Source organism: Patagioenas fasciata, chromosome 13 (assembly GCF_037038585.1).
Source record: "Patagioenas fasciata isolate bPatFas1 chromosome 13, bPatFas1.hap1, whole genome shotgun sequence".
NCBI classification, from domain to species: domain Eukaryota; kingdom Metazoa; phylum Chordata; class Aves; order Columbiformes; family Columbidae; genus Patagioenas; species Patagioenas fasciata.
Genome location: NC_092532.1, coordinates 15,220,433 through 15,244,474, shown reverse-complemented (window position 1 = coordinate 15,244,474; position 24,042 = coordinate 15,220,433). Strand labels below are relative to the sequence as shown.

At 47.5% G+C, this 24,042-nt stretch overlaps 1 protein-coding gene across 1 annotated transcript in view; it reads right to left on the bottom strand.

The window, feature by feature from the left end:
• ATP6V0D1 (ATPase H+ transporting V0 subunit d1) overlaps positions 1-22,637 on the bottom strand; it is a 33,770-nt gene extending 11,133 nt beyond the window's left edge. The window contains exons 1-2 of the mRNA XM_065848085.2: positions 22,470-22,637; positions 12,749-12,920 (exon numbers count right to left, since the gene is read on the bottom strand). Of these exons, the coding sequence (XP_065704157.1) occupies positions 12,749-12,920; positions 22,470-22,599 (302 nt within the window). The 5' untranslated portion in view covers positions 22,600-22,637. The remainder of the gene's footprint in view (positions 1-12,748; positions 12,921-22,469) is intronic.
• Between the last annotated feature and the right edge of the window lie 1,405 nt (positions 22,638-24,042).

The following is a 24,042-nucleotide window of genomic DNA, read 5'->3' as shown; positions in this document are numbered from 1 at the left end:
CTCCAAAAAGACACGCCTTTCACACAAAGAATTAGTAAAGTTGCTTCCTTAATGTCTCCTTATCATGCCAGCCAAGGAAAAGAGAGTCAAGCATAGTCCCAGATGTGATTTACGCTATGGCTCAATGACACCACGTGGGCATCTCCTACTCACCACTGAAGAGTATTTGATTGGAAAGGACTTCTGGAGGTCTCCAGCCCAATGTCCTGTTCCAAGCACAGCCAGCTCAAGGCTTTGTCCAGTTGAACTTTGAATTATTTGCAAGGATGTGTATCTCTCAGCCTCCCTGGGGCTCTGCTCCAGTGTCTGGTCACACTAACAACAAAAAGCCTTTTCCTAAAATCTAATCAGTCTCTCAGCCAAATCCCATGCACCTCCAAGAGGAGCCTGGTTCCAGCTTTCCCACACCCTCTCACAAGTAGCTGGGAATATTTGTCCTTCCAGTATTCCCACTGCTCTCCTCATACTGCCATGCTCTGTAGAGAGCATATGCAAAAGTCCGCATGGCAGGACATCTGCAAAGGGGCATCTGCAGATGGCCTGACTCGAGCTCAGCTTTGTTGCCAGCAGCACTGCTCCATCTTGTCAAGACTACAGAGAAAGGGTCACATTTCTGCAGTCCCACTCCCTTCCAAAAACATCAGGGTTGACAGTTCTGGCATGATCTTCATTCACACACTCACAAAACTACACATGAGCTTTTCCACACCTCTGCCATCAAAAGGTACACACTTTTTTGCATTAGCCCATTGTATGATGTCCCTAACCAAGTTCTCCACTTAAATTTTACAGGATTAGCAGATTCAGTCTTTGGCACCGCAGTAACAGGACATTCAGTCTGGAACCATGGCACTCAGCACAAGTTCCATGGGCACATGCCCGTCATGGCCCTTCTCATATATCCATATATCCATGTCTCTTGCACTGAGGATCCCACAACTGGGCACAGTGCTGCAGGTGAGGTCTCACCAGTGCTGCATACAGGGGGAGGATCACTTCCCAGTCCTCCCAGTCCAGCCAGAGAAGGGAGACACAGCTAGCCTGAAGACTGGGAATACAGGAAAGGTTGGTGGCCTTCTTCAAGTAGAAGGTCCAAGCAAGGGACCAAAGCATCATCTAAACACAAGGAGCTGAGAGGAAGTGTCCCCGGCAAGAACAGGAGTGCTGCTTTAGGTACCTTCACCACAAGCTGAGTCACAAGCCAACCAAGCCAAGAACCTGAAAAACATCAAGCAATATGAGGTTTTTTCAGTCAGCAAAAGATGCCATTGCAAATGTCCCTCAGCAGCACAGGGAAGAGACACAGATGCTGGAAGAAGAAGATAATTGGGATTTTACAATCCCTTGTTCTCCCTGCTAGAGCTCTAACTCTGAAGAGTCAGATGATAGAAAAGACCTGAAGAAGCTCCTTGGCAGGAGCTGCTTCAAAGCAAACAAGATCAGGCCTGAACCAGAATGGCAGAAGGCGCCACACACATCTGGAGCCAGAGCTCTGTTGAGGTTCAGGCTTCCCATATGTACCTGAGTACTGAAGAGAGGGAAGTTCAGGTCAGCACACCAGGACTGGAGCAGAGACAGGGACAGCAACACTCTGCACATTTGTCAGACAGGCATTGGGATGATGCTGGTCTTTGTATTTCTGAGCTAACCAGGAGGACATAGTGCAACTCTGTTTCCCTTTGAACCACATCAAAGGCAGGTAAGCAGAACCAGCTAAAGGCAGATTTTGGTAGTTTTTATTACATGGGCTTACCACCTCTCAAATATGCTCAAAGGGCACATCCATGATCAAATCCACACCTTAGCTCCTCAAACGGGTGCTGCTTTTTCCTCCACACTGCAGGGCTGGGTAAGGCACCTCCAGGTCCCGTTATTTTTGCAGAGAGCCCTTCTGTGTTTGCAGCCTACCTTTCCAGGGACCTTCAACCTAGAACCACAGCAATCAGCACAAGCTTTTTGTACTAGGAAACCTCCTTTTGCCCTTTAATCCACAAGATCATTATCCTCCCTCCTGTTTGTGCAACTCTCACCATGGAGATGATTGCAATCTCCAGGACAGCAAGAAGAGCCTGTTTATGAGAACGGAGGGTAAGTCCCTTGCAGTAAGCACCTGGTTCCTGGTAAATACAAGCATCTGCACCCTCACACAGATGCATCTCCATGAGGTGTGTCAGACTCAGGATACAGCAGATCACTGCCCAGCTCCACCACCTGCCCTCAAACTCAGAAGTTTGCTTAGTGCAACACAGAAGCTTTCAGGAAAGATCATATGTAGGACCACTCTCACCAAACTAAGTCAACAACAGACCAAATTTGATTCTTCAGCCTAGTCTACAGTGAAAGAAAAGGCAAGGAAACACGGTTATTGCACACAGCATACCTCTTTCCTAGTCCCAGCTTGCCACAGATCTTGCTCTCTGCAAGGTATTTGCAACCTGGAAGGAGTCTAGCCAAAGTCAACCACACAAAAGGAAATGAGGGAAAGTGCCTGGAGCCCTTTCTGTTCACAGGTCTTCAGAGCAGCTTAGCTCCTGGCTTGCTGGAGTCACACTGAGCTCATCCATGCACAACCTGCCCAGCTCAGCATGAAAGCCACAGCCAGGTTTGGGGAGAGCAGCCCAAGTCCAGCCTTGTTGTGAGAAGCCCCTGCTTTCAGACCAATGGTCTGAGGAAAGACAAGCCAGCTGGCTTCCACTGCCAGAGCGCAGAGCATGGCTCTCCCCATTTCATTCATACCCCTTAACTTCCTTGTTTCTTCATCCTTCAGGGAAGTCTGGGGAAATGCACAGTCTACAGATCAAATGCCAAGGCCTCTAAGGGGGCCTTTTCGAAAGAATATTTTACTTATATTTTGAAAGAGTATTTTACCTATCAAGACTACTTAAATTTTGCTGTCAGAGAAGGATTCATCCCTGCAGGAGGAGGAGTTACCATGCGCAAGACAGAAGGGAAATTTCTCATTCACATTTCCACTGTGACAGCATTTCAAACCTTTACGATAACAAGAGAGCTGCAGCAGGACAAAGGTCTTCTTGTGCCTGCCGAGGCCAGGCAGACACCAGCATTAGTCCCTAATCCTTCCTGAGAGCTCCCGTTTCCTTCAAGCAAGCCCAGAGCACACTTACACTCAGTCCCTGCTTCATCACAGTAAAACCAGCCACAGCTCAGTCAATCATGACTATGAGGAAAGTCTTCTAGTGCCAGGGCAGCTGGAAAAGCTTCTCATCTGTGGAAGGGGCAACACTTGCTTTCCCATGCCAGCTCCCAGCAAGAACACATCTGCCTTCGTTAGCACAGCTGTACTAATACCATAGTAGAGGTCCTGGATACACTGGTATTTCTTCCCAGGCCCAAAAAACTCAATTTATTACGACGGCAGCAGTTTTCCTAGGAACTTCCAACTACTCGTTTAATAGAATAGCTTTTGTCATCATCCTCCTCACCTCTTATTAGGTTCTGACCAGCTTCAAATATTTCAGCTTTCATGGTTAATGAATGTTCAGACCCTTTCAAGAGCATTTTAACCTTCGTGAGCAATCAGTGCAGCTAACAAGAGGACCAGACTATGAAACACGTTGGAAAACAGGAATAGTTGGCCACTTGCAATACCACTAAGTCTTACTTGGAGCCCCCTTGGCACAGAAAAGAGATTAGGATGTAGGATGGTCTGGTGGAAGACTGGAGACAGGTAGAAGGATCAAGAAGCTCCTTGGTGAGGATGAACCTCTGCACCAGCTCACTGGGAACACTCAGGAGGAGTTCAGAGGAGAAAGCACTACATGGAGGCTCTACATAAACTACAGCCAGTGACATGAGGTGGCAGGGCTTTAGCTATGTGGTGAAATGGCACCTTATCTCAAGCTCCCAACGTCACCTCCACAAAGACCACAGCAGAACTCTCTCAAGCAAGAACGTATTTCACACTCCTGTGTTGAGCTGCTGTCTGCCCACACAGGGAGATGGACACAAAAAGTGTGGATGTTCAGCCCAAGTCTCACATACACAGTTATGCCGTGCCTTGCTCTTCCTGTCACCCGCTGAACCGAAGTGTGGTGTATTCCAGAAATTCACATTCACAGAAATACAATTTCAGTCAACACCAAGAAGCATCAGTAATGTCTCACAGAAGAGTAGAATTTCTTATTAAAGAGTCAGCAAGCATAGAAATATCATCTACAGCAGGGGACAGCTGTTGGCTTACAGCTTTCTCAAGTCTGAGACAACCAGGACCAGGATCTTCACTCCTTCAACACCCACTTCAGCACAATATGCACTGGGCAACACATAAAAAGAACAAAGCCAGGCTAGGATATGCCAAAAGGTGTGTGTGTGTGTGGAAATGTTCTTTCCAGCAGCAACAGGTCAGAGAGATCATTCTCATTGCTGCTTTTGGGAGGAACAGTCTGAGGTAGGCACAGCAGAGACCTCTCAGAGAAAACAGAGGAGAGCCAGACCCCAGAAGCGAAGTTCTGGGATAGCCATCCATGGACTGCTATCCAGCAGAATCAAGGAGAGCATACATACACGTACAGACACTTTGACAAGAATGCCTTCCTCCTTTTGTAGTTACTTAAGTACAGTCACAGATAAACGAGACATGCAAGAAAGATTGCAATGGCTTGCTGAATATTGGAAATATTGTTTTTTTAGCAGGGGAGCAGGTAAAACGCATGAAATCTCATCACATGAGGCATTTACAACTTGACCTGAAGGCAATCAGGCATAGCCCTGCATGGCAGCGACCCCAAGACAGTTAGGGCTTCTCCATCCCCCACTTCCTAATCTAATCTAATCATAAAGAGTCATTGTCATATAGCAGATATGTTGGCTTTTTTATTGCTTTCTGTTCCAGGATACTAAAGAAACCATAAACAATACTGCAAGTGGTCACAAAGCATGACTAATGACGGAACATTGCACGACCTGTGTTTCTCAGGGATTCTCTGAAAACCTGGCCAAACCGTAACTTAACGGCTGCTCTGCCCTGCAAGAGGTCACAAGGACAGCCCTCGGGGTCAGCAGCAGGGGCAGAGCGCAGCAGGCTGATGCACAAGTGCACGGCAGGGAAGAACCGGGCTGCAGCTCGGGGGTTTTGCCAGGGTGGGTTAAGGTATTGCATTGCTCAGGCAACTTTAATGCTTTTCAAAACCAGCATTAGACTTCTAATGCAGACTAATGCTAGCAAGGCAGAAGTCACTATGTGGCTGCATTGGGGTTACTCAGATTACTGTAGAAGCATTTGTTTATTTTGGGATGAAAAAGGGAAATCTCCAGCAGGATTAGAGCAGTGCTCTGCATTCAGTATGAATTCTAGAGACAACTTTAAATTATGATGAAGTTTTGACTATAGTCACTTCAGGATCTAGTGCTTCTTTCTTGCAGCTCATCCAGCTCACATATTCAGGAGCTGGCAGGGAAGTAACCTAAGGAAAAAGTTTGTGGCTGGTTGAACCGCTGCTTCCTTGGGGTTGTGCATAAGTACACAGTCCCATCTGTACAACCCACTGGGTTTGAGACCTGAGCAAAGGTGCTGGTATGCAGAGCCACTTCTCACACCTCACTGAAGCTCTGAATGTAAGCAGTCATGGGGGAAAGCAGTGCCCAGACTTCAAAGCCCAAAAGAGCAGCAGTCAACACTAAGATTAGCACCAACAGCTGAGATGCTTGTATCTAGAGTGTTGTTTTACGATAATTAGGAAATAACTGTACAGCTGTCCTGAACCAGAAAGCAGAGGGATATTGCACACCCAGAAGATATCAGTGCCTCACTGAGGCTTGTTCAGGTAATAGACAGTAGATGAACTGAGTCAAATCCTCGGATGAGTTTTTCAGCCCAGACTAGAACAAGTCAGATCAACAGCTCCTGGCCAGGAGCAGTTTCACCCCTTGTCTGCAGCTGAAGCTCTGGCAGTTCAGGGAAGAGCAAGAGTAGATGCAGCACGTGACGGTCCCTGCTCAAAGCGTGCCGATCTCTTCCTGTCTTTGCACACTCTTTCCTAGAGTCACACCAAGAAAAACCACACCTAAGTGGTAGGTTCGTAAACCTGCCAAAGAAAAAGTTGAGAATTTAATGGTTGCCACCACAAACCAAAGGCACTCAGCCAATAAGTGGGTGCCCTGCTAAACTTAGATCAACAAGACCATTTCACAGCAAAGAGTTTTAACTTCACAGAACGACAGAGGCTGTGGCAGCCTTTCAAATCCAGGCATGTTCTCAGCATTAATCTATATTTAGCTGCATGTCCACATGATTTTTACCATCTTCTAGCGAGCCTAGGTCTCCTGGGACACTGACCTCAGTTTTCCAGTGGTATCATCCTGTAATATATAAGCAGTCATACAGTGTCAGCTGTGTTAAAGGCTAATGAGAAAAAAAGCTAGATGAAGTACTTTTCATTTTGAGGCTTTATGAATATGACACTGTGTTCCAGATGTAAACAAACCCCTTGAAGCACCAAGGGAATGTTCTTAACACCTTGCAGTATCATGCAAGAGTCTCTGGTTGCTTAAATCTGATGCCTCAAAGATTGACCTCAAAGCTTGAGAAACACTAGTCTGGTATGCAAGGCCCAGTCCTGGCACTCTGTGCCGTGCTGAACAGACTTCAGCACTAATTACATTTTAAATATTGACCGGAAACATCTAATCATGCTGCTTTTACATACACCAGCTGCAACCTCAAACTTCCATCTACTGTTTTCTTACCTTCTTTACATGTAAAGCACTAAAAAGCCCCAGACATTCCAAGGATATAAAAGAACAAAAAACGCTGCACTGTGCAAACTCACATTGGCCTCAAAACTGCTGAAAGCTAAGAAAGCTTGAGTTTTATGGCCTAAACACTCTTCCTCAGTTCTCAGTGAATGTGTGGTCTGGGCTGAGATAACATGCAGAACATCACTGTGCATACAGACCTGCTGCCAGCAGAAGGCAAGAAAAACCATCATCCCAACATGACGTGCAGTAAACCACGTGGGGTAGACACAAGAATTTGCTTGGCCTGTAAATACTGAAGTACTCTGCAGTATTTAGGCAAAATTCTATAGAATTATTTACTGGACTTCAAACTACCACACAGCATCTGGAAAAGGGCACTAGGATCCCAGATGCCCTCAAAAAGTCTTCAGAAGCAGGACCCTTGGCCTCCAGGCCTTCTCTGGGCTGAACTTGCCAGCCTAGAGCACTGGGTGAGGCAAACAGACTGAAAGGTAAAAGGAAAATGAAGGCTGCTAAGGTCCAGCACCAGAAAACCTTGAGAACAGTTTCAGTCAAGAAGTGAAGCGTGTTACATGGGGACACAAGTGTCCAGTAAACGTTCATCCAACTGAAGGCACTGTACACACGGTGACCTCTGGAAAAGTTGCAACCACACATAAACTGATCAGAGAAGCACTGATAACCTCTTAACATACTCCTTCCCTCCCTGTTTTATGACTCTAACAGACACACTGTTCAGTCTGTGAAGGGGAAGATTGTGAGAAAGAACACGAGGGAAACGGAAGGACTGCTCCTGAGAGCTGCAGCACCACCAGAGGGATTCAGCTTTAAACAAAATCCAAGAAGATAGCTAAGTCCACACACTGCCTCTGGATGAAACAGCATCAGCTTGGATAGGGATGTTATCCAGGGGCAATGTGTTCTCACCTGATCACCCTCAGTTTGCATGCCAGAGCCCCTTTTTGGGCCTGCAGAGTTTCATCAAAGATTTCTCTATCTTACTGAAACATGGGCCTACAGCTGCAGCTCCTTAGTAGCATTTTGTTGTATCTTTGCTGCCACCAAGAACGTTTTGCTAGCTTTTCACATCGTTACTGTGCTTTCTAGGGATCACGCTAACACCTTCCAAGTGAAGAACAGCACTGGTCAGTGGGAAGAGGGACATCCTGTTCCAGTTCAAATCCACTGACCAAATGAAGCATTCTCCAGGCACTAGAGGTCTGGGGAAAAAGAATTATGTCCTCAACATAATATACAGTGAAATCTGCCTTTGAAAGAGTCCAATTCCAATGAGGACATCCCAAATCACAACATTTTGAAAGATGACTTCCATGGCCACCACTTAAGCATGCAAACCCCATCTATTTGCACAGACCTTGGTCCTGGGAAACTCCACTGAGATCTGTATCCTTTGGGTACACGGGAGAACAGGTGCAGTTCCGATGCCACCATCCAGAGGACACAAGCCTGTCATCATTTCCAGACCATTAGTTACATGGCCTCTTATTTTGAATATTGCATAATCCCTCCAAGAACTTGGCTTATCAGTTCAACTTTGCACTCCCTGCAAACAGGGAAGCTGTTTGTCAGAAACCTGTGCTTCTCTGCCAAAACTGTCTCTGCCAGAAAAGGCTCATAAACCTTTTATTGCAGGATCCCCAGCTGCTACGGTAATTTTTGCTTCCCAGTCCCATCGCTGCCAAGGAGTCAACAACTGATCAAAAAGAGTATAACGTACTTTTAACTAAAGCAGCATTAGGAAAGACCCTTCATAATGTTGCATTTGCCCAAGTAAACGCAAGTGCCTGTAACATATAGCCTTTGGAGTTTTTTCTTCCACTAGAAAGGACTTCAAAAGCATGTAGTCTATTTTGTAACCTCTGCAGTTAAGCCAGGATGAACACTCCAGTATATTTAGAATAAAGACAGGCAACTTCCTACTCCAGAGAAGAGGATTGTTGCTCTTCAGCTCAAGTAGCAATTGAAACAACTTGGCTCCAGGAAAATCACTGCTGCAAGATGAAGTTTGAACTCAAAAGTTGTGCAGCAGAAACTAGATCTATCCAGTGCAGGGGAGAGGTAGAGCAGGACTGGGTCAGGGAGAAGGTAATAGAGGGAAGTGCCAGCTAAGAAAAATCATGTGCAAGGGGAAAAGGTACATGCAGTCTCATCAAAAACATGTCTTGTGACCACAAAAACATGCCGAAAGCCAAGTTCCCAGCTGCATCCTCAGGGCAACAAAGAACCCGGCTCCCAGCCTAGCAGACAGGTAAGGTAAAGACAAAAGATGACCTAGTCTGTCCTCTGAGGATGGGCTTGATCGCAGGTTTGGAAAATATATTTAGACTCAGTTGCCCCTCAGACCTCACTCCCACAGTGACCTCGGCTTCTGCAGGTACCAGCAGCTCCCGCACCTGAGCACAAGCTCGAACCCTTCTCTGCCCACCAGCTTGTTGCAAGGGCTCAGGGGGCACAACAGCTGACGTCAGGCTGCTGTGAAACCAGACTTCCCAGAGCAGGGAAGAGACTGTGCTGAAGCAAGGGAAAACACAAAACCAAAAAACCCACACAACACAGAAACACCTTTCCAACCCCCTGAAAAAACACTAAAACTGAAAATCTGATCAGACTACAGCAGGCTAGAGTCAGGAGCAACACCACAATAAATGATCCTACCTAAACTGTATACAGCAACACTGGAAGGAAGGAGAAACAGGACATGGCACCACGTCACCTAACACAAAGAACAAAGCCTTTACAGAAAGGCAGGGCAGCACATCACTGAGAAAAACCCAAAACTCACTTCCATCCCACAAGTCAATATGTACTTGTTGAATTCAGGAAGTGGGTTTTGCTGTTTCAAGTACACTTAATACCTGTTTGTCGCTGCCCTACAGAACACTGCTGCATTCCCTCAGCCAAGCAGTTAATTGTTTGCATTGGAGCAGAGATCTTAACAGCCAATTTGTGCCTATCGGTCAGAAACTACTATGATCGGCTAAAAAACACAGGGAAGTACCAGCAGTCTCCCAGTAAGACGCAGGGCTAGCAGGTGTTTTATAGAGACCGTCGCAGGCTCAACAAGTTGAGCTTTTCCTCGCCACAACACACAGTGGCAGAGGCCGCCATCTACAGCCACCACTAGAAAAAAACAAATGGGAAATCGGCCAACTTCCTCAATATTTTGGTACTAACAACACAACACTTGCCACAGAAGAGTTCCTGGAGAGGATCAGAGCCAGGAAAGAGTCAGTGTGGTGCCAGGAGAGGAGCACAACAGGACTTTTAAAAAAAAAGAGAACCCTACACCAAAAAAAAATCCCATACCACCAAACTCAGTGGCAGCAAGAGACGTGGGGAAATAAGACCTTGCTTTGGAGTTGCTGCCTTGTTGCATTCTTAGATATTTCTTTTTCATGTGCTTTTAAACACTGTCCTTTCCCCTAAGCTCACAGGAAAAGTTAACTCTTGCTCACCTCCACAGGTGACCTTTCTTGGGACAGCGAACACCTGGGGACAGGCACCATAGGATGGGAGTGCCACCTTCCGGCAAGTCATGGCCAGCGCTGCCTCGTCTCCTCGGAGCTGGGCAAGGAGAGCTCACCAACACAGACATCCTCCTAGGTCTCCAGAGCCCCAGCGCCATTGCCATTGCTGCTTCTCCTTCCAGTGTCCTCACCTAGCTCATGGGCCACTTAGAAGAGAAAAGAGAAATGACATAGCATGATCCCACGTGGGGATGAATGGCACAGCTTAGGCAGGTTGGCTCTGGAGCAGCCAGAGGGGACAAAGACTGTGTCTTCTCCTGAGATCAGACAGCTCCCCACATCTTCTCAGCAATGTACCCTGCATCAAGATCTGAGCAGCCTCCAAGAACAAGCATAACAGTCACCTGTCAATCAACTCAAAACCAGCCCAGAGGTCCAGCAGGACATTCATGAAGGAGAAAACCTCACTGTTTTTTAAATGCTTGATCCACCGCCTGGCACCAGCCATCTACACCTTGGCCACTCTTGGTGAGACGGTACCCAAGTGTTTACCCAGGCTCAATGGGCCTGTCTTGTGCAAGGTTACCCAAAATTTAAAATAAGGCAAAAAATATAAGTACTTACACAAAGGCAGTAGTGAATTTCAGAGCTGAAGTGGACATGCTACAAAACATTTCTTTCCATTTTAAGCCAGATACACCTCCTGCAATTCCACTCAATTTTGAAAAATCTCTGTTTACAATCCAATGCGACTCCCAAGAGTCCCAGTGAACTTAAGCTTTCCTCCTGCAGGAGGCAACCCTGCAAAAACTTTCCATATCTTTCTACCATTTTCTATTTCAGTTCAGCCTGTATAGTTTTAGCACATGGACACATTTGGTCGAGTACAATTTCTTCTTCTGACCACCTGGTACCTCACTTGCCCTGAACTGTCTTTACCATTTCCTGCTCAAGTTTCATTAACTACCCTAAAATAAAGGAGTGGGAAAGAGTCATGTTGAAAAGGCAAAGATAAATCACCCCATCATGACTGTGTGTCCAGCCAGAGTGGAAGATGAAGTGGCACAGGCTTGTCCCAGCGTCACCCAGGGCAAGCAGGATGACGCAGAACCTCTTGTGTGCACAGGGACAACATCACCCCCAGCACTGCCAACATCCTTTGGCCAAACACCTCTAAAGACACTGCCCACACACAAGCCTGGGTAACATGAAGGCTAATGGCACAAGTACTCACTGTCAGCCTCTGAACAGAACTGCTCTCCACTCCAACTATTTGGGATGCACATGGGAAGCTTCACAATGTTAGTAGATCATCTTCTCAGAGATGCAAGTTAAAGTCATGTTCTGTTGAACAAGAAATTCACTATTGTCCATCTATATCTCCTTACTGGTTAGAGAAGGCCACTGGCCTGCAAGCCAAACTAGAGCTTACAGGAACACACACTACAGAAAGGAAAAAAGACAGTTTTACTTCCATGTTTCAGATGCAAACTAGCACAACTGGCATCCCATCAAGGCTAGCAAGTTCATTTTATGACTGATTAAAACAAGAGCACAGGGAAGCAGAGGGTTGTGCAAAACCGCTAGGAGAAGATACTTGTGAGAACACTGCACTATTTCAAGCTTTTCACATCAGCTGAAACTGCCATGGAAGTGCACCCATCCCATATCTTTTCATGCACTGAGAGAGATGTGCTGAGGCTGCTGCAGCCCTGTCTTTCTCTGTTGCACATTCCAGGCCCTCCCTTGCCCTAGTTCTGGTGTTTGTTGGATCCCACTGAGCTGGTTGAGAAATAAATCAGACAAAGATTAACCCCAAAAGAGAAAAGTTGTTCAATTTTTGTCCAGTTTAAATCCCTGAACCAATCTGCTTTGGGATTGGAGGAAGGCCTACAGCCCCTGGAGTGGGATGGTAGGATCACAGCAGCCCTGACAAAGGCTGATCAACCTCGGTGGGTCAGGCAACTGCTGTCATGCACATGCATAGCACGTGTATGTTCTGCAGCAGGATCACATTATAAAAATCCCAGGAACATTTAATGCAAGGGACAAGGGGAAGTGACAGCTCTATTAGAGACTGAAACAATTCTGCAGTGGAAGGCAACTATGCAGCAAGGAAGCACACAAACCCTGGGAGCAGAAGTCTTTAACAACATACCCTGTTTCCCTGAAAGTAAGACCTACCCTGAAAATAAGCCCTAGCATGATTTGTCAGGATGCTTGAAATATAAGCCCCACTCCAAAAATAAGCCCTGGTTACAGTTCATTTAAAAAAGACAATTTAAGTAGTGTCCAGGCAGCTACGCAGGTAAAAAAGTAAAATATTTTGGAGCAAAGGTTAATATAAGACGCTGTCTTATTTTTGGGGAAACAGGGTATTGATACTGTGGTGCTGGTTTGAGATCTCCATATACAACCAAAACAGTTTCATTCAAGAAGCTGCACAGAACATCACAGCTGAGTGTCAAAAGCTGCTCTGAGAGCCCTCAAGTCTGGAAGAACATCGGCATTTCAAACGCTGCTCTTGAACAGCTGGTACTCACGTGATGAAGTCCAGAAAACTTGCTAGGGGCTCATATGCATGGTTCCTCATGTGACGAAATTCCACCACCATCTTCTCCTTCAGCTTGTCATCTATGACAGAGACGGTGAGCGGGGAGGCTTCATTGGCCAGGAAGTTCCCATAATCTGTGCTCTGGAGGTGCAGTTTCAAGTCTGAAAAAAGAAAGAATAATTCCACTCTACAGGGTTTGTGTTGGGGTTGGGATTTTTTTCGAGCATACCCAAGAAAGCTGTTGCTCAGCACTTCTCTGGGCATTCTCTTCTCTGAAAGATCACCTATACAAAACCCATGTGGTAAGTCATCCACTCAACATTTGCGCTTGGTTTTATCACAGACAGTCCAAATGCAGCAAAGGCTCAGTGTTTCAACATATCAGCCTTGCCCCATCTTAAAGAGTGAACTGTGACACACTCTGTGTAACCGAGCACACACCTGTGCCTCCTGTCCACTATGCTTGATCAAGGTGGAAAGCTACTGATTTTCTAGGAAGTATTTGCTAGTAGTCTAAAAAACAAAAACAAACAAACACACACAAACCCACACAACGAAACAAAAACACACACTTATTAAGCACTTCTTCTAGCCTAAATGGTCCTGGTTGAAGGCTTCTCCGAAGCAATCACAACCAAGAACCTATCTGCACCCACAAGCAAGTTTCCTCAGGTACTAGTGATGTGGAGGGATCTGAAAAACTTTCAAAGTCAGAGACATAAACAGCAACCTTGAAATTATAAAGCAGCTAGTTATTACATTATCAAGTCAGTCCAGATAATTGCACTAATAAAGACAAGTCAGGCATCAAGAGGCAGAGAGGGGCTGGTGAAGATGAAGGCCATTTAAATCCATCTCGTATGGGCAACCACTGCCCAGGATGGAGGACCATGCTCAGAAGCCTTTCCCCCTCCCAGTTCCAAGTAGAAGAAACTTTCGTTTCTTCCATTACCCTTGCTGTAGGTCAGGTGCCCAACCAAGCCGCAGTCCTGGCCAACAAGCAACCACAACATGCTGAGCTCTGTCAAGATAAAAGCCCTATTAGAGCCAAAAGCATTTAAATGTCTCTATGGAAAAACTGAATCCAGAACTGAGGAACGTCATATAAGCCTACTCCTCAAAGCTCTACTAGTTGCTCTGGTACATAACGTTCATCTTCCTCCAGCTTCGCCTCAGAGGGTCAGTTCGGCAAACACCCTCCCAGGGATTCAAGACCTTTATGGGGAAAGGAGAGTAGCTAGAAGAGTTTAGTCAAACCAGATGTGAACACACTGTCCAGAAAAAACAAAAAGACATTTCCCCCTGGTTTCTTTGAAGCAGGAGTACTGAGGCGGCCTTTCCCTTCCAGTGAACTGTGCGAGTCCTCAGCATTATGGCACAAGCATCCACGGCACTGAGGTCAGAGCAAGGACCCAGACTTTGATGGTACTCTTACTTTTAGTAAGGAAGTCTGGATGCAATGAAGAAAGCTACTTGCCCAACAACGAGCACCATGACTGAAGCAAGGCAGAAACTTAACCCAGATCTCTGCTTCTCGGACTATGCTGCAGCTGAACAGCTGTGGTTTGTTCTACCATGTTTTTGAGGTGGGAAGACATGGTCCAGATAACTCAAGACAGTGGAGTTTTCAATATGACCCTTGTCACAACATTAAACACTGGATCATGCTGAAACTCCAAATGCTCCTCACCTCCATGCAGCCCGCACAGGATTCTTATTGATAGTAATGCTTCCCAAACCCTGTAAAAAATCCAGCTCATGGGCAGCACCCTGCTTGTGAAGAGTTCTCACCCATCTATTTTGCAATTACTTGATTTTTGACAGCTAAGATATACTCACAGAGAGGAAATCTACCAGAATTACATCTTAATGAGTTTCAGTCCCTTTTCTGAAAGCTTTTGCACAACCAGCTTTGAGTCCGAGTTGAAATTAAGTTCCACTGTCAGATAAGGGCATGATCAATTTGCTTTAGGCAGACGCTGGAAAAAGCGTCAGGCTGCAAGGGAAGGCAGAGGGGACTGTAGCAGCTACATTAATATACCTCCCGCTTTCAGTTCTCCATAATTATGCAGAGCTCTAATGTAAACTAAAGCTGCCCAAAAATGCATGTGATGTTATTTTGCAGCTATATAGGACCTTGGAGCGGAAGCAGCTAGTGCATATCTTACCATATCTTGCTTCAGGAGGGAAGCTTCCAAAGCTTTCAGCTTGTTTCCTCAGCTCCAACTCTGCTACACCAAAACCATCAGTTCCTTTTGGTGTCGTGACCTGCAACTCTGGTCTTACTTTTGAGGCTGCAAGAAGTGATCTTGCTATCAGGTCACTTGATGTTAGAGACCCAGAAACAAAAAAAGTAGAGTTTGCTGTACCATTCACTGCCAGGAGGTCAGAGCTGCATCACGTTCAGACCAGAGACCGAAGAGCTGCATGCTGTGTCTCGCAGTTTCTCCCTCAACAGCTCCAGGCAAGCTCCCATGGGCTACTTGGCCAGAGCATTTTGTCCTGCTCGATGAGGGGGTTGCTCCCACACTACACAGCACAAGAGCCAGCACATCATTATGTTGCAATTGGAATAAGGGCCACGTTTATATAACACTTGGAATTGATTTTTATGGGGAAAGACAGCCACAAACTGCAGAAACTAAACTCTTTTGAATCTCTTAGAATCCAAGCAGACAGAATAGAACATATTTTCCAAAAATTGGACTGGATTTGTAAAGACTGACTCAATGCATCTCAGGGTGCACCAGCGCCTTATGTGAGCCTGTCCTCCTCCAGCTGCTGGGCCGGTCACTGAGCTTATCCAAGGGGGTTTGCAAGTTTTTAATAAAAAGGACTAATCCCGTGGTTTCACAAATCCCCTGCCAGAAGAGCTGTCCCAGTAGCACTGTGACTACCAAGTGGACCCACTGCTGAGCAAGCCTCAAGCTCTCCAAACGCTGAAGTTCCTACTTCCTAACACAAGTTCAGACACAGCTGGAGTTGGCCTCTGGGAGCAACAGCAGCACCTCAGCAGGGGCAGCTGCCAGAGATCCCTCACGCTGCATGTCGACGAGACGCTGGCTGCGAGTCTTCTGTCATGCCTCTTCCCCAGCTGCCTGCTGAAAGGGAGAGATCTACATCTACAGCCCAGCCACTCCCAGCGAGTTCCTCCAGATGCTGACTAACAGCAGCACACAGCCTCAACCCAGCCATTGCTTTTGAGAGATACGTTTGCCTGTTTCGGCATTTTTCCAAGCGGTTCACGCACTTTAAGAAACACACTGAGCCAGCATTTGGCAAGGGAGGGCTTGAATTACCACAATGCTTTTGCTCTCCCTCCTCCCCCACAAAAGCTGGTAAATTATGGCCAGGTCACAGTTCCCAGAAAGCTGCCTTGTGCAAGAACATGACAGCTTCTCAGAACGACAGCTTTTGCTGCTAAGCATTCAAGTAGGGTAGTGCTCAAGATTATCATGACATGTACTTACAGCCACCTCCTTTCAGCTCTCGGATCAGGCTCTCTGGTTTGGATGCAGCTGGCTGTACATGAGGCACAAACACAACCAAAACTTAATTCAACACACCACTGTGCCAACACCACACCTCAACATTTCAGGTGACATTTTCTTGAGGGACTTCAGATCCACAGCAATACTACTATCCTCTCCTGCAAGCTTGCTTTGTCATAACAAGGAATCAAGCCATTACTTAGTCTTTCAGACATCTGTCAGTCAAAGCCTGTCCTCTAAGCCCTACTCAGACAGTGACCCATGGCCTCACCAGCTCATCCTTCCACCCCTTCCTTCCTCAGAATCCTCCTTGCAGAGGTTTGAATTAAGTTAAGGGCTCAAGCACTTCCAGGCAAGGACAGATTTGTCTTCTCATACACAGGCATGGAATTAGCTTTTGCAACTTCCAAGCTGAACTGATGTTTTCACACAATTATCTCTTGTAATCCAAACATCTCACTCCAAAGCACCCAGGGCCATCTCTGTATGTATAAAAACTAAAATACCATTTGCCATCTCCCAGGCCTGAGGCAGTAAAGCAGCTGAGGGACTACACAGCATTCTGCAGATCAGCTACATTGCCCACATCTCCATTCCGAAGGCTGCAGCCATTACTGGTTTGTTACCATCTGTTCGGTCTGTTCATAGCCACCATAGACACTCCTGAAGCTGCTTCTCTGAAATCTCACCCAAGAAGCACACGGAGACCCATCATTCCCCTTAGAATTTAAGACCCCTTCTGTGGCTGCACACCACCACAGTGACGTGTCACCTCTCCTCTTCTGTCAGGCAGCAAATTCCTCTGGATCATAGTTGGACACAGAGAAATGTCTTCTCTGGCCCTTTTCCTCACCAGTGGTTCACCTCTAGCTCTTCACGTTTATTTGAGATGTCCTCTGTACCAAACAGCAGCCTGTGTTTCTAGCCCAGTCCTTCCTGGGGTTAAACTCACCCCTCCCAGAGTTTTGAATCCAGGATGGCCACGTCTTGCCTCCTTTGGAGAGCTTCAACAAGACAGCTCTTTCCTGATCCTTCCAGAAGGTGAGGTAACCTCTCCTAATCTGCCTGCATCCTCACCCCTACATACCCTTTTTTCTCTTCTCTATCAGCAGACCACACTAAGTCGCTAATTCAGCTGTAACATGAGAGGTCCAGTACATATACCAACAGGACATTGTCCCAGCACCTAGTGCAGTGGTTTGAGAGGCAACAAATCATTCAGAAGCTAAGAGAAACAAGGCAGAAAACAGTCTTACACTGCAGGAGTCAACAGCAGATGAAAAACAAGAGGAAAGCACCAACAGGCTGCCAAGTGGAAATACCTGCCAGGAAATCCAGACACCATCATCTTCTAATGAGGGGCAGGACCCAAACAAGGGTTGAAGCTGCACCAGTGCTGAGAAACTGACCTCAGCTGCTGCTTGAAGTTTAGCTCAGAGAAGCTATGAAGCAGGTCTCTGCCCAGTTAAAGAGGCCAGAACAAACAGCAAAGAGCCTCTGCTGAACCCTGCAGGAAGCCAGAGACCACAGTGTTTGTTTGCCACCATGATTTAGCAGGCCATGGAAGTGCCATCTTTCTTCCAATAAATAGTGATTTCCTTGAGCTTGTTTTAACAGGACAGCTGATTAACCAGCCCCAGTGAGCAGTTACACTGGAAGACACAGGACAAAGCCCCGAGATCAGCAGGACAGCCTTCTGACTACTGCTCTGTTGTGGCACAAGCACCAGCAATCACGGGACAGGAATGGTCTGTACCCTCCTCAAGTCTCACCCTTCCCATACGCTCTGCCTCATCTGGGGACAGCTCTTGGGGACAGGGCCAGTCCCCCTGCACAGTCCCAGCAAGCAAGGGTCAGCTTTCCACAAAGGGCTCCAAGATGTCAGGAGACAGAGAGCATCATTCTCATGCGTTCAAAAGGTCCCTACCACATTCTGGTTTGGCTTCTACACCATCAAGTTCGGGGTTTGGACTGAACCATTCTCAGAGTTCAAGATGGATTGAAGCACGACCACACTTGAGGACCATCAAGTGGTTTCTCCTTGCTTGGTTGTACAGCAAAGGAGCTGCATAGGAAAGGATCCATCCCTTTCCCTCCACACCCAGGAGAATACCATGAGTTCCACCATGGACCAAGGTGCCAAAAGCACTCTTGTAGGTAGTCTGTAGCTCTGATAGGAACACAGCTTCTCTACACAAGAGAGGACACACTGCCCACACAGTTAAGCTGAAAGAGAAGCCAGCTCCAGCCTTTTGGGGCCCAAATTCCAGCACCACAGTGATAAAATGGAAGAGAGAAGGATAGCACAGCCTCTTCCCCTCTTCTCTCAGTGAAAGGAGATATGGAGAGCACTCAGTACGTAACACCACAAAGCAAAGAGGGGAGAAAAAAAATCCTTGGGACCGTGAAAGCAAAAGCACACACTGCACTCAGCAGAAGCCTGATGCACATAGGACACACTCCCCAACATCCACTTGTTGGAGGCAAGAGCCCATAGCTCTGCTCAGCCAGGTCATTGCTCCAGTGCGTCCAGCTGTCCTGCGGTGAGACAACAGGAAGACAGACAGACTTCACCCAAAGTGGATCACCCATGGGCTCAGTACACTTCAATATATTTCATCACCTCTTCTCTGCATGGAGAAAGAGGGAAGAGGACAGAGTGGGGGAGAAGCGGATGTCTTTACACTGAAGAGGCATTTAGGACAGCAAGCCTTTATCAATCCACTCCTGAGCTGACTGAAAGCAGCACTTCCCTTCTGGGCAGCAAGGACTATGTAGGGCAACCCTGAAAATACTCTTCAAACTCAAAAACCAACCAACCAACCTGTCCAGTCTTGGTTGATTCCATACCATCCAGCCCTTTATCAAGAGTTTAGTGCTCATTGTGTATCACTACAGACACATTTGACAGGAAACAGGGCTTCAGCACATGTGAGGATACCATCCAGGCAGACCTCTGTGCCCTCCAGCTGCTGTAGTGGGACAGCAGACCAAAAACCTAAGAGTATTCACAGGACAAATCCACAGCAGACTGCTAAACTGCAGGCTGAGATGCACAAATAAAACATGACAGACCCCTGCAGGGGCACAAGACTAGTTTCACACACAGCTTAAGCCGAAGACCAGACAGATCCCATACCTCCACATGCACACCACTGGTTCCATATGGTGTGCAAGTCCCCAGTCAAGCCAACTGCACAGACAGAGCAGGAACACACACAGAGAGGTGGTGGTGGAAACACGCAGTGTTTGGAAGCCTCTCCCAGCAATGGCCCACACTAACAACTTTGAGCCAACTCTCTGCTGCTTCCCCGGTGGCTGTTTCACAGCCTCATTATCCAGCTAGAAGGTGACACGTCCTGCTGCTGGATTCCACCTTACTAATAGCCTCTATCACATTGGCCTGCTGATAACCTACATTCCGGTCTCAGACTGAGCTCTGCTTCTTAAAAGGCAGCACCACTGTCCAACTGCATCAACAGCTTTTTATTCTCCAGAGATGGTACCAGACCTTTGACAGGCTACTGTGGCTTTTTGGAGCCAGAGATGGCTCACCACCCTTTTGACAGCAGAAATCTGGGTGATTCATAAACTTATTATCCAAAACAGACTCCACTCAAGAACAGATCTATGCCTACACTGCTGAAACAGAGGAAAGCAGCTCTAAGTCCTTCACTGACACCTTGTGTCAGAAGCAGGAATTGGCTACAACAGAGAGGGCCAAGTAGGTTCCAAGCAATACCCAGCACGGGGGTACAGCACACAAGGACCTCCTGCTGAGAGACAACTAAAGCACCTGGACTTTCGGAGCTGAAATAAAGGATTAAACATATTCTTGCCGAGGGTTTCAAGAGAAACCTTAAACCAAAACAGCTCTCACACCCTCCCCTCCATGCTGGTCATGTTTTCCTGACCCTTCTTAAAGCCAGCCCAGCCTGCCTGATCATAGAGAGCCTATTTACCTCTATTTCTGACTCATCAAGATGTGAGAGCTCAAATCTGCCCCCTTTGAGATCAGACAAGCAGAAAAAACTGAGGACCACACAGAAAAGCCTGACCTCTTCCTTTTGGCAGCACTAAGGGGTGAGTCTAAACCCTGAAACAGAGAAGTCAATTCCATTGTGCTTCCAGAGAGACCCAAACACACAAGAGGGAGCAGCATTTCAGACCTTGAAGCACAACATCCTCTGAGCAATGTCAATACCAGTGACCAGCCAAACACCCAGTTCTCAGGGCCAGTCCCAGAACAGCCTTGGTCCTTCAGGATTTCTCCACAGCCAAGGTGATAATTTGCTCCAGGACTGGGACTAACTGCAGAGCCAGACTCGCACTCAATAGGCAACAGCAAAGACAAAACAGAAATGATACAGAAAAATGTATGAATATTTCACACCCAAGTACTTATTCCGGCTGCTAAAAAGCTAGCCACTGTCTGGACTTAGGGCAGACAAGCACCTGGGAGAGAAAGAATGCATGTTAAACATCTGTGGAGCACAGAAAACGGGCACTGAAATGGGAAAAGTAGAACTAAAGCGACAGATGAAAGAAATGGTGTGACCACAGCCCTGTGTAAGTGGCCAAGAGCAACATTCCTTTGAAGGAAAATCCTTCTGCAAGAGCACAGAGGTACAGAAAGGCAAGTGGAGAAGGGATGAGATTGGCAGTGAACTCAGAACTGCCTTCAAGCTCTGAACAGAGCCTGACGAGGAGTACAGCAGCAGCCACCAGAGAGCTGTCAGGGATGAGACAGTAATAACATTGAGACAAACATATGGGAACTCCAAACAAACTCATTCCAAACGCAGAAAACACCATTCCAAGGGAGACTTACATTTACATGACTTGGCTCAGAAGGCAAGGAAGGGTGAAAAAAGAGAAGCTATGAACACATAAAGACTCCAAAGAGGAAGTTATCTGCAGGGAAGGTGATAAAGTGATAGTTTAAAGTATGCTGAGAATTCTGAATAGCCAGAGAAGAGGAATACCTCCCACTGCCCTCCTTCAGGCCCTGGGCTCAACAGCAAGAACATCAGAGACTGCTGCAAGGAGAGAGCTGCAAAAATGTCCAGCTGAAAGCGGGCTCCTCTCCAAAGCAAAAATATCCTGAGTATTTTTAAGGTAGAGACTGAGGCACATCACAACATTCTGTTCCCATTCTGTTAACATTTGTGTGAGCAGCTCCAGGTAACTTGGATCCAGGGTTCAGCTGGCCAAGGATCCCTCTAGACACTCAATTTAATTTAAATTCCTCAGCGATGATCTTCAAGATAAAGCTGATGCTTAACTAGTATTTTCAGAATAAAGAATGATCCAACAGTTATAGTTCCATTGACCAAAACAACCAATCTCTCTGGATAGGTATGTTTCTCATCTATTTCAACAGAGATCTGGTTCTGATCTTTGTGATTTGTGATCCAGGTTCTGGACACCAAGGAACGAAAACTGTTAAGAAGGCCACTGATACACAGGAATAGTTTAGCATAGTCTAATTGAGATGATGAGCTGACCACAGGTAATGAGCATCACTGCGCAAAACCTTCACAGCTCTCCAGGTTTGTACACACTGATCTACAAAAGAAACAATGGCTGGAAGTTGGAATTAGCCTGGAAAGAGACCTCAAGATTACAAGGGGAGGGTAGTTCACCAGTGAACTTATTAACATCTGCACCAGAATTTTTTCCCTAGTAATCCTTCAATAACAGTAGGTATTTCCCTAGATGACCTAATCTCTTGAAAAACTGATCCTGGGTATCAGGGATTAAGTTACCCCAATAATCTTACTTCTGGATTTAAAAAGGCTTCCTGTGCTGCCTGCTATTTAGGAAGCGAAAGCGCTGAAGAAGCCTGACAAACCAGCCAGACTCCCAGAAACCACAGGATACGCACCACAGCTACGTGGCCACCTCGAAGTAACCGGGAGCTTAAGCTTCCTCAAACCGCCGCATCAGCTGTTGCAATCACACGGGAAACCGAGTCAGCTGAGCTCAGGGACAGCAGCCGGGGGGGAAGGACCAAGTGCCTGCTCAGCCAAACGGTGAAGAGGGGATAACGCCTTAAAAACACCGCTGTGGGCCCTTTTCCCACTGTCACGCAGCCCCGCACCTCCCCACCGCCCTTCCACCCTCACCCCAGCCGGGCTTTCCCCTCAGCGAACCGGCCAGGCCTCCCCTCCGCACAGGGGGTGCCCCCGCCCGCCTCGCAGCGCCACCGCCACTCACCCTCCAGGCTCTCACACTGCACCAGGTTCACGTAGTCCCCTTGCCGGAGCACCCCAGCCTTAAAGCCGCGCACTAGCCCTTCCAGGTAGCCGTTGTCCACATTAAAATATAGCTCGGGGAACGACGACATGGCGACCAGACAGAACTAATCCCCCCCTCCCGCCGACCCACCCCCAGCGCCTCACGTGACCCGCGCACGGCGCGTACGTGATGACGCTGCGAGCGCTTCACCCCGCCCTCCTTCACAGAAAGAGAGAGTCACGGAGTCGCAGAATGTGAGGGCTTGGAAGGGACCTCCAAAGATCATGCGGTCCAATCCGCCCGCCGGAGCAGGAACACCCAGATTGATGGAAAAACTTGTCCTTGGTGCCATCTCAAGGCGTATCAAGGATAAGAGGGTCATTAGGGGCAGTCAGCACAGTTTGTCCAAGGGGAAGTAGTGCTTGACCAACCTCATAGCGTTTTATGAGGACATAGCGAGGTGGATAGATGATGTATGTAACATCATGTAGGTGTTCCTCCTCTGGTGGGGGGATTGGACTAGATGATCTTTCGAGGTCCCTTCCAATCCCTGACATTCTGTGATTCTGTGATGAGATTACCCAGGAAGGTGTCCAGGCAGGTTTGAATGTCTGCAGAGAAGGAGACTCCACAACCTCCCTGGGCAGCCTGGTCCTGTGCTCCACCACCCTCACCGTGAAGAAGTTTCTTCTCATATTTAAGTGGAACCTCCTGTGTTCCAGTTGTTACCATTGCCCCTTGTCCTATCATTGGTTGTCACCAATAAGAGCCTGGCTCCATCCTCCTAACACTCACCCTTTATATATTTATAAACATTAATGAGGTCACCCCCCAGTCTCCTCCAAGCTCAAGAGCCCCAGCTCCCTCAGCCTTTCCTCACACAGGAGATGCTCCACTCCATCATCTTCGTTGCCCTGTGCTGGACTCTCTCCAGCAGTTCCCTGTCCTTCTGGAACTGAGGGGCCCAGAACTGGACACAATATTCCAGATGTGGTCTCTCCAGGGCAGAGTAGAGGGGCAGGAGAACCTCTCTGACCTACTGACCACCCCTTTCTAATCCACTCCAGGTACCATTGGCCTTCCTGGCCACAAGGGCCCAGTGCTGGCTCATGGTCACCCTGCTGTCCACCAGGACCCCCAGGTCGCTTTCCCTTACACTGCTCTCTAATAGGTCATTCCCCAACTTATACTGGAACCCAAGAAAAGCCTGAGGAGATAGTGGTGGAGAGCAGCATGGTGGCGGCCAACAGCAGCGGGGATGGCAGGCCCGGGGCCGCTGTGCCCGCCACACTCCCCCATGCGACCTCCTCCATTGCCAGGGAACAGGCTGAAGCCCCCCTCAGCCATCTCTTCACCTGTGCACTAGGCTTGAGGTTTTCCCCTGGCACCCACCTGTGGGTTTTTAGGGCTCTTCACAGCGTCATTTTACCCCGTGGTGGCATATGGGTTAGCGGTGGAGGAGGTGATGCTCTGTGCTGGGGGTGATACCTGTACCCCTCCTGCTGGGAGACCACTCATCCAGCCAGGAAGGGCCCTCCAGGAGATGCTTGTT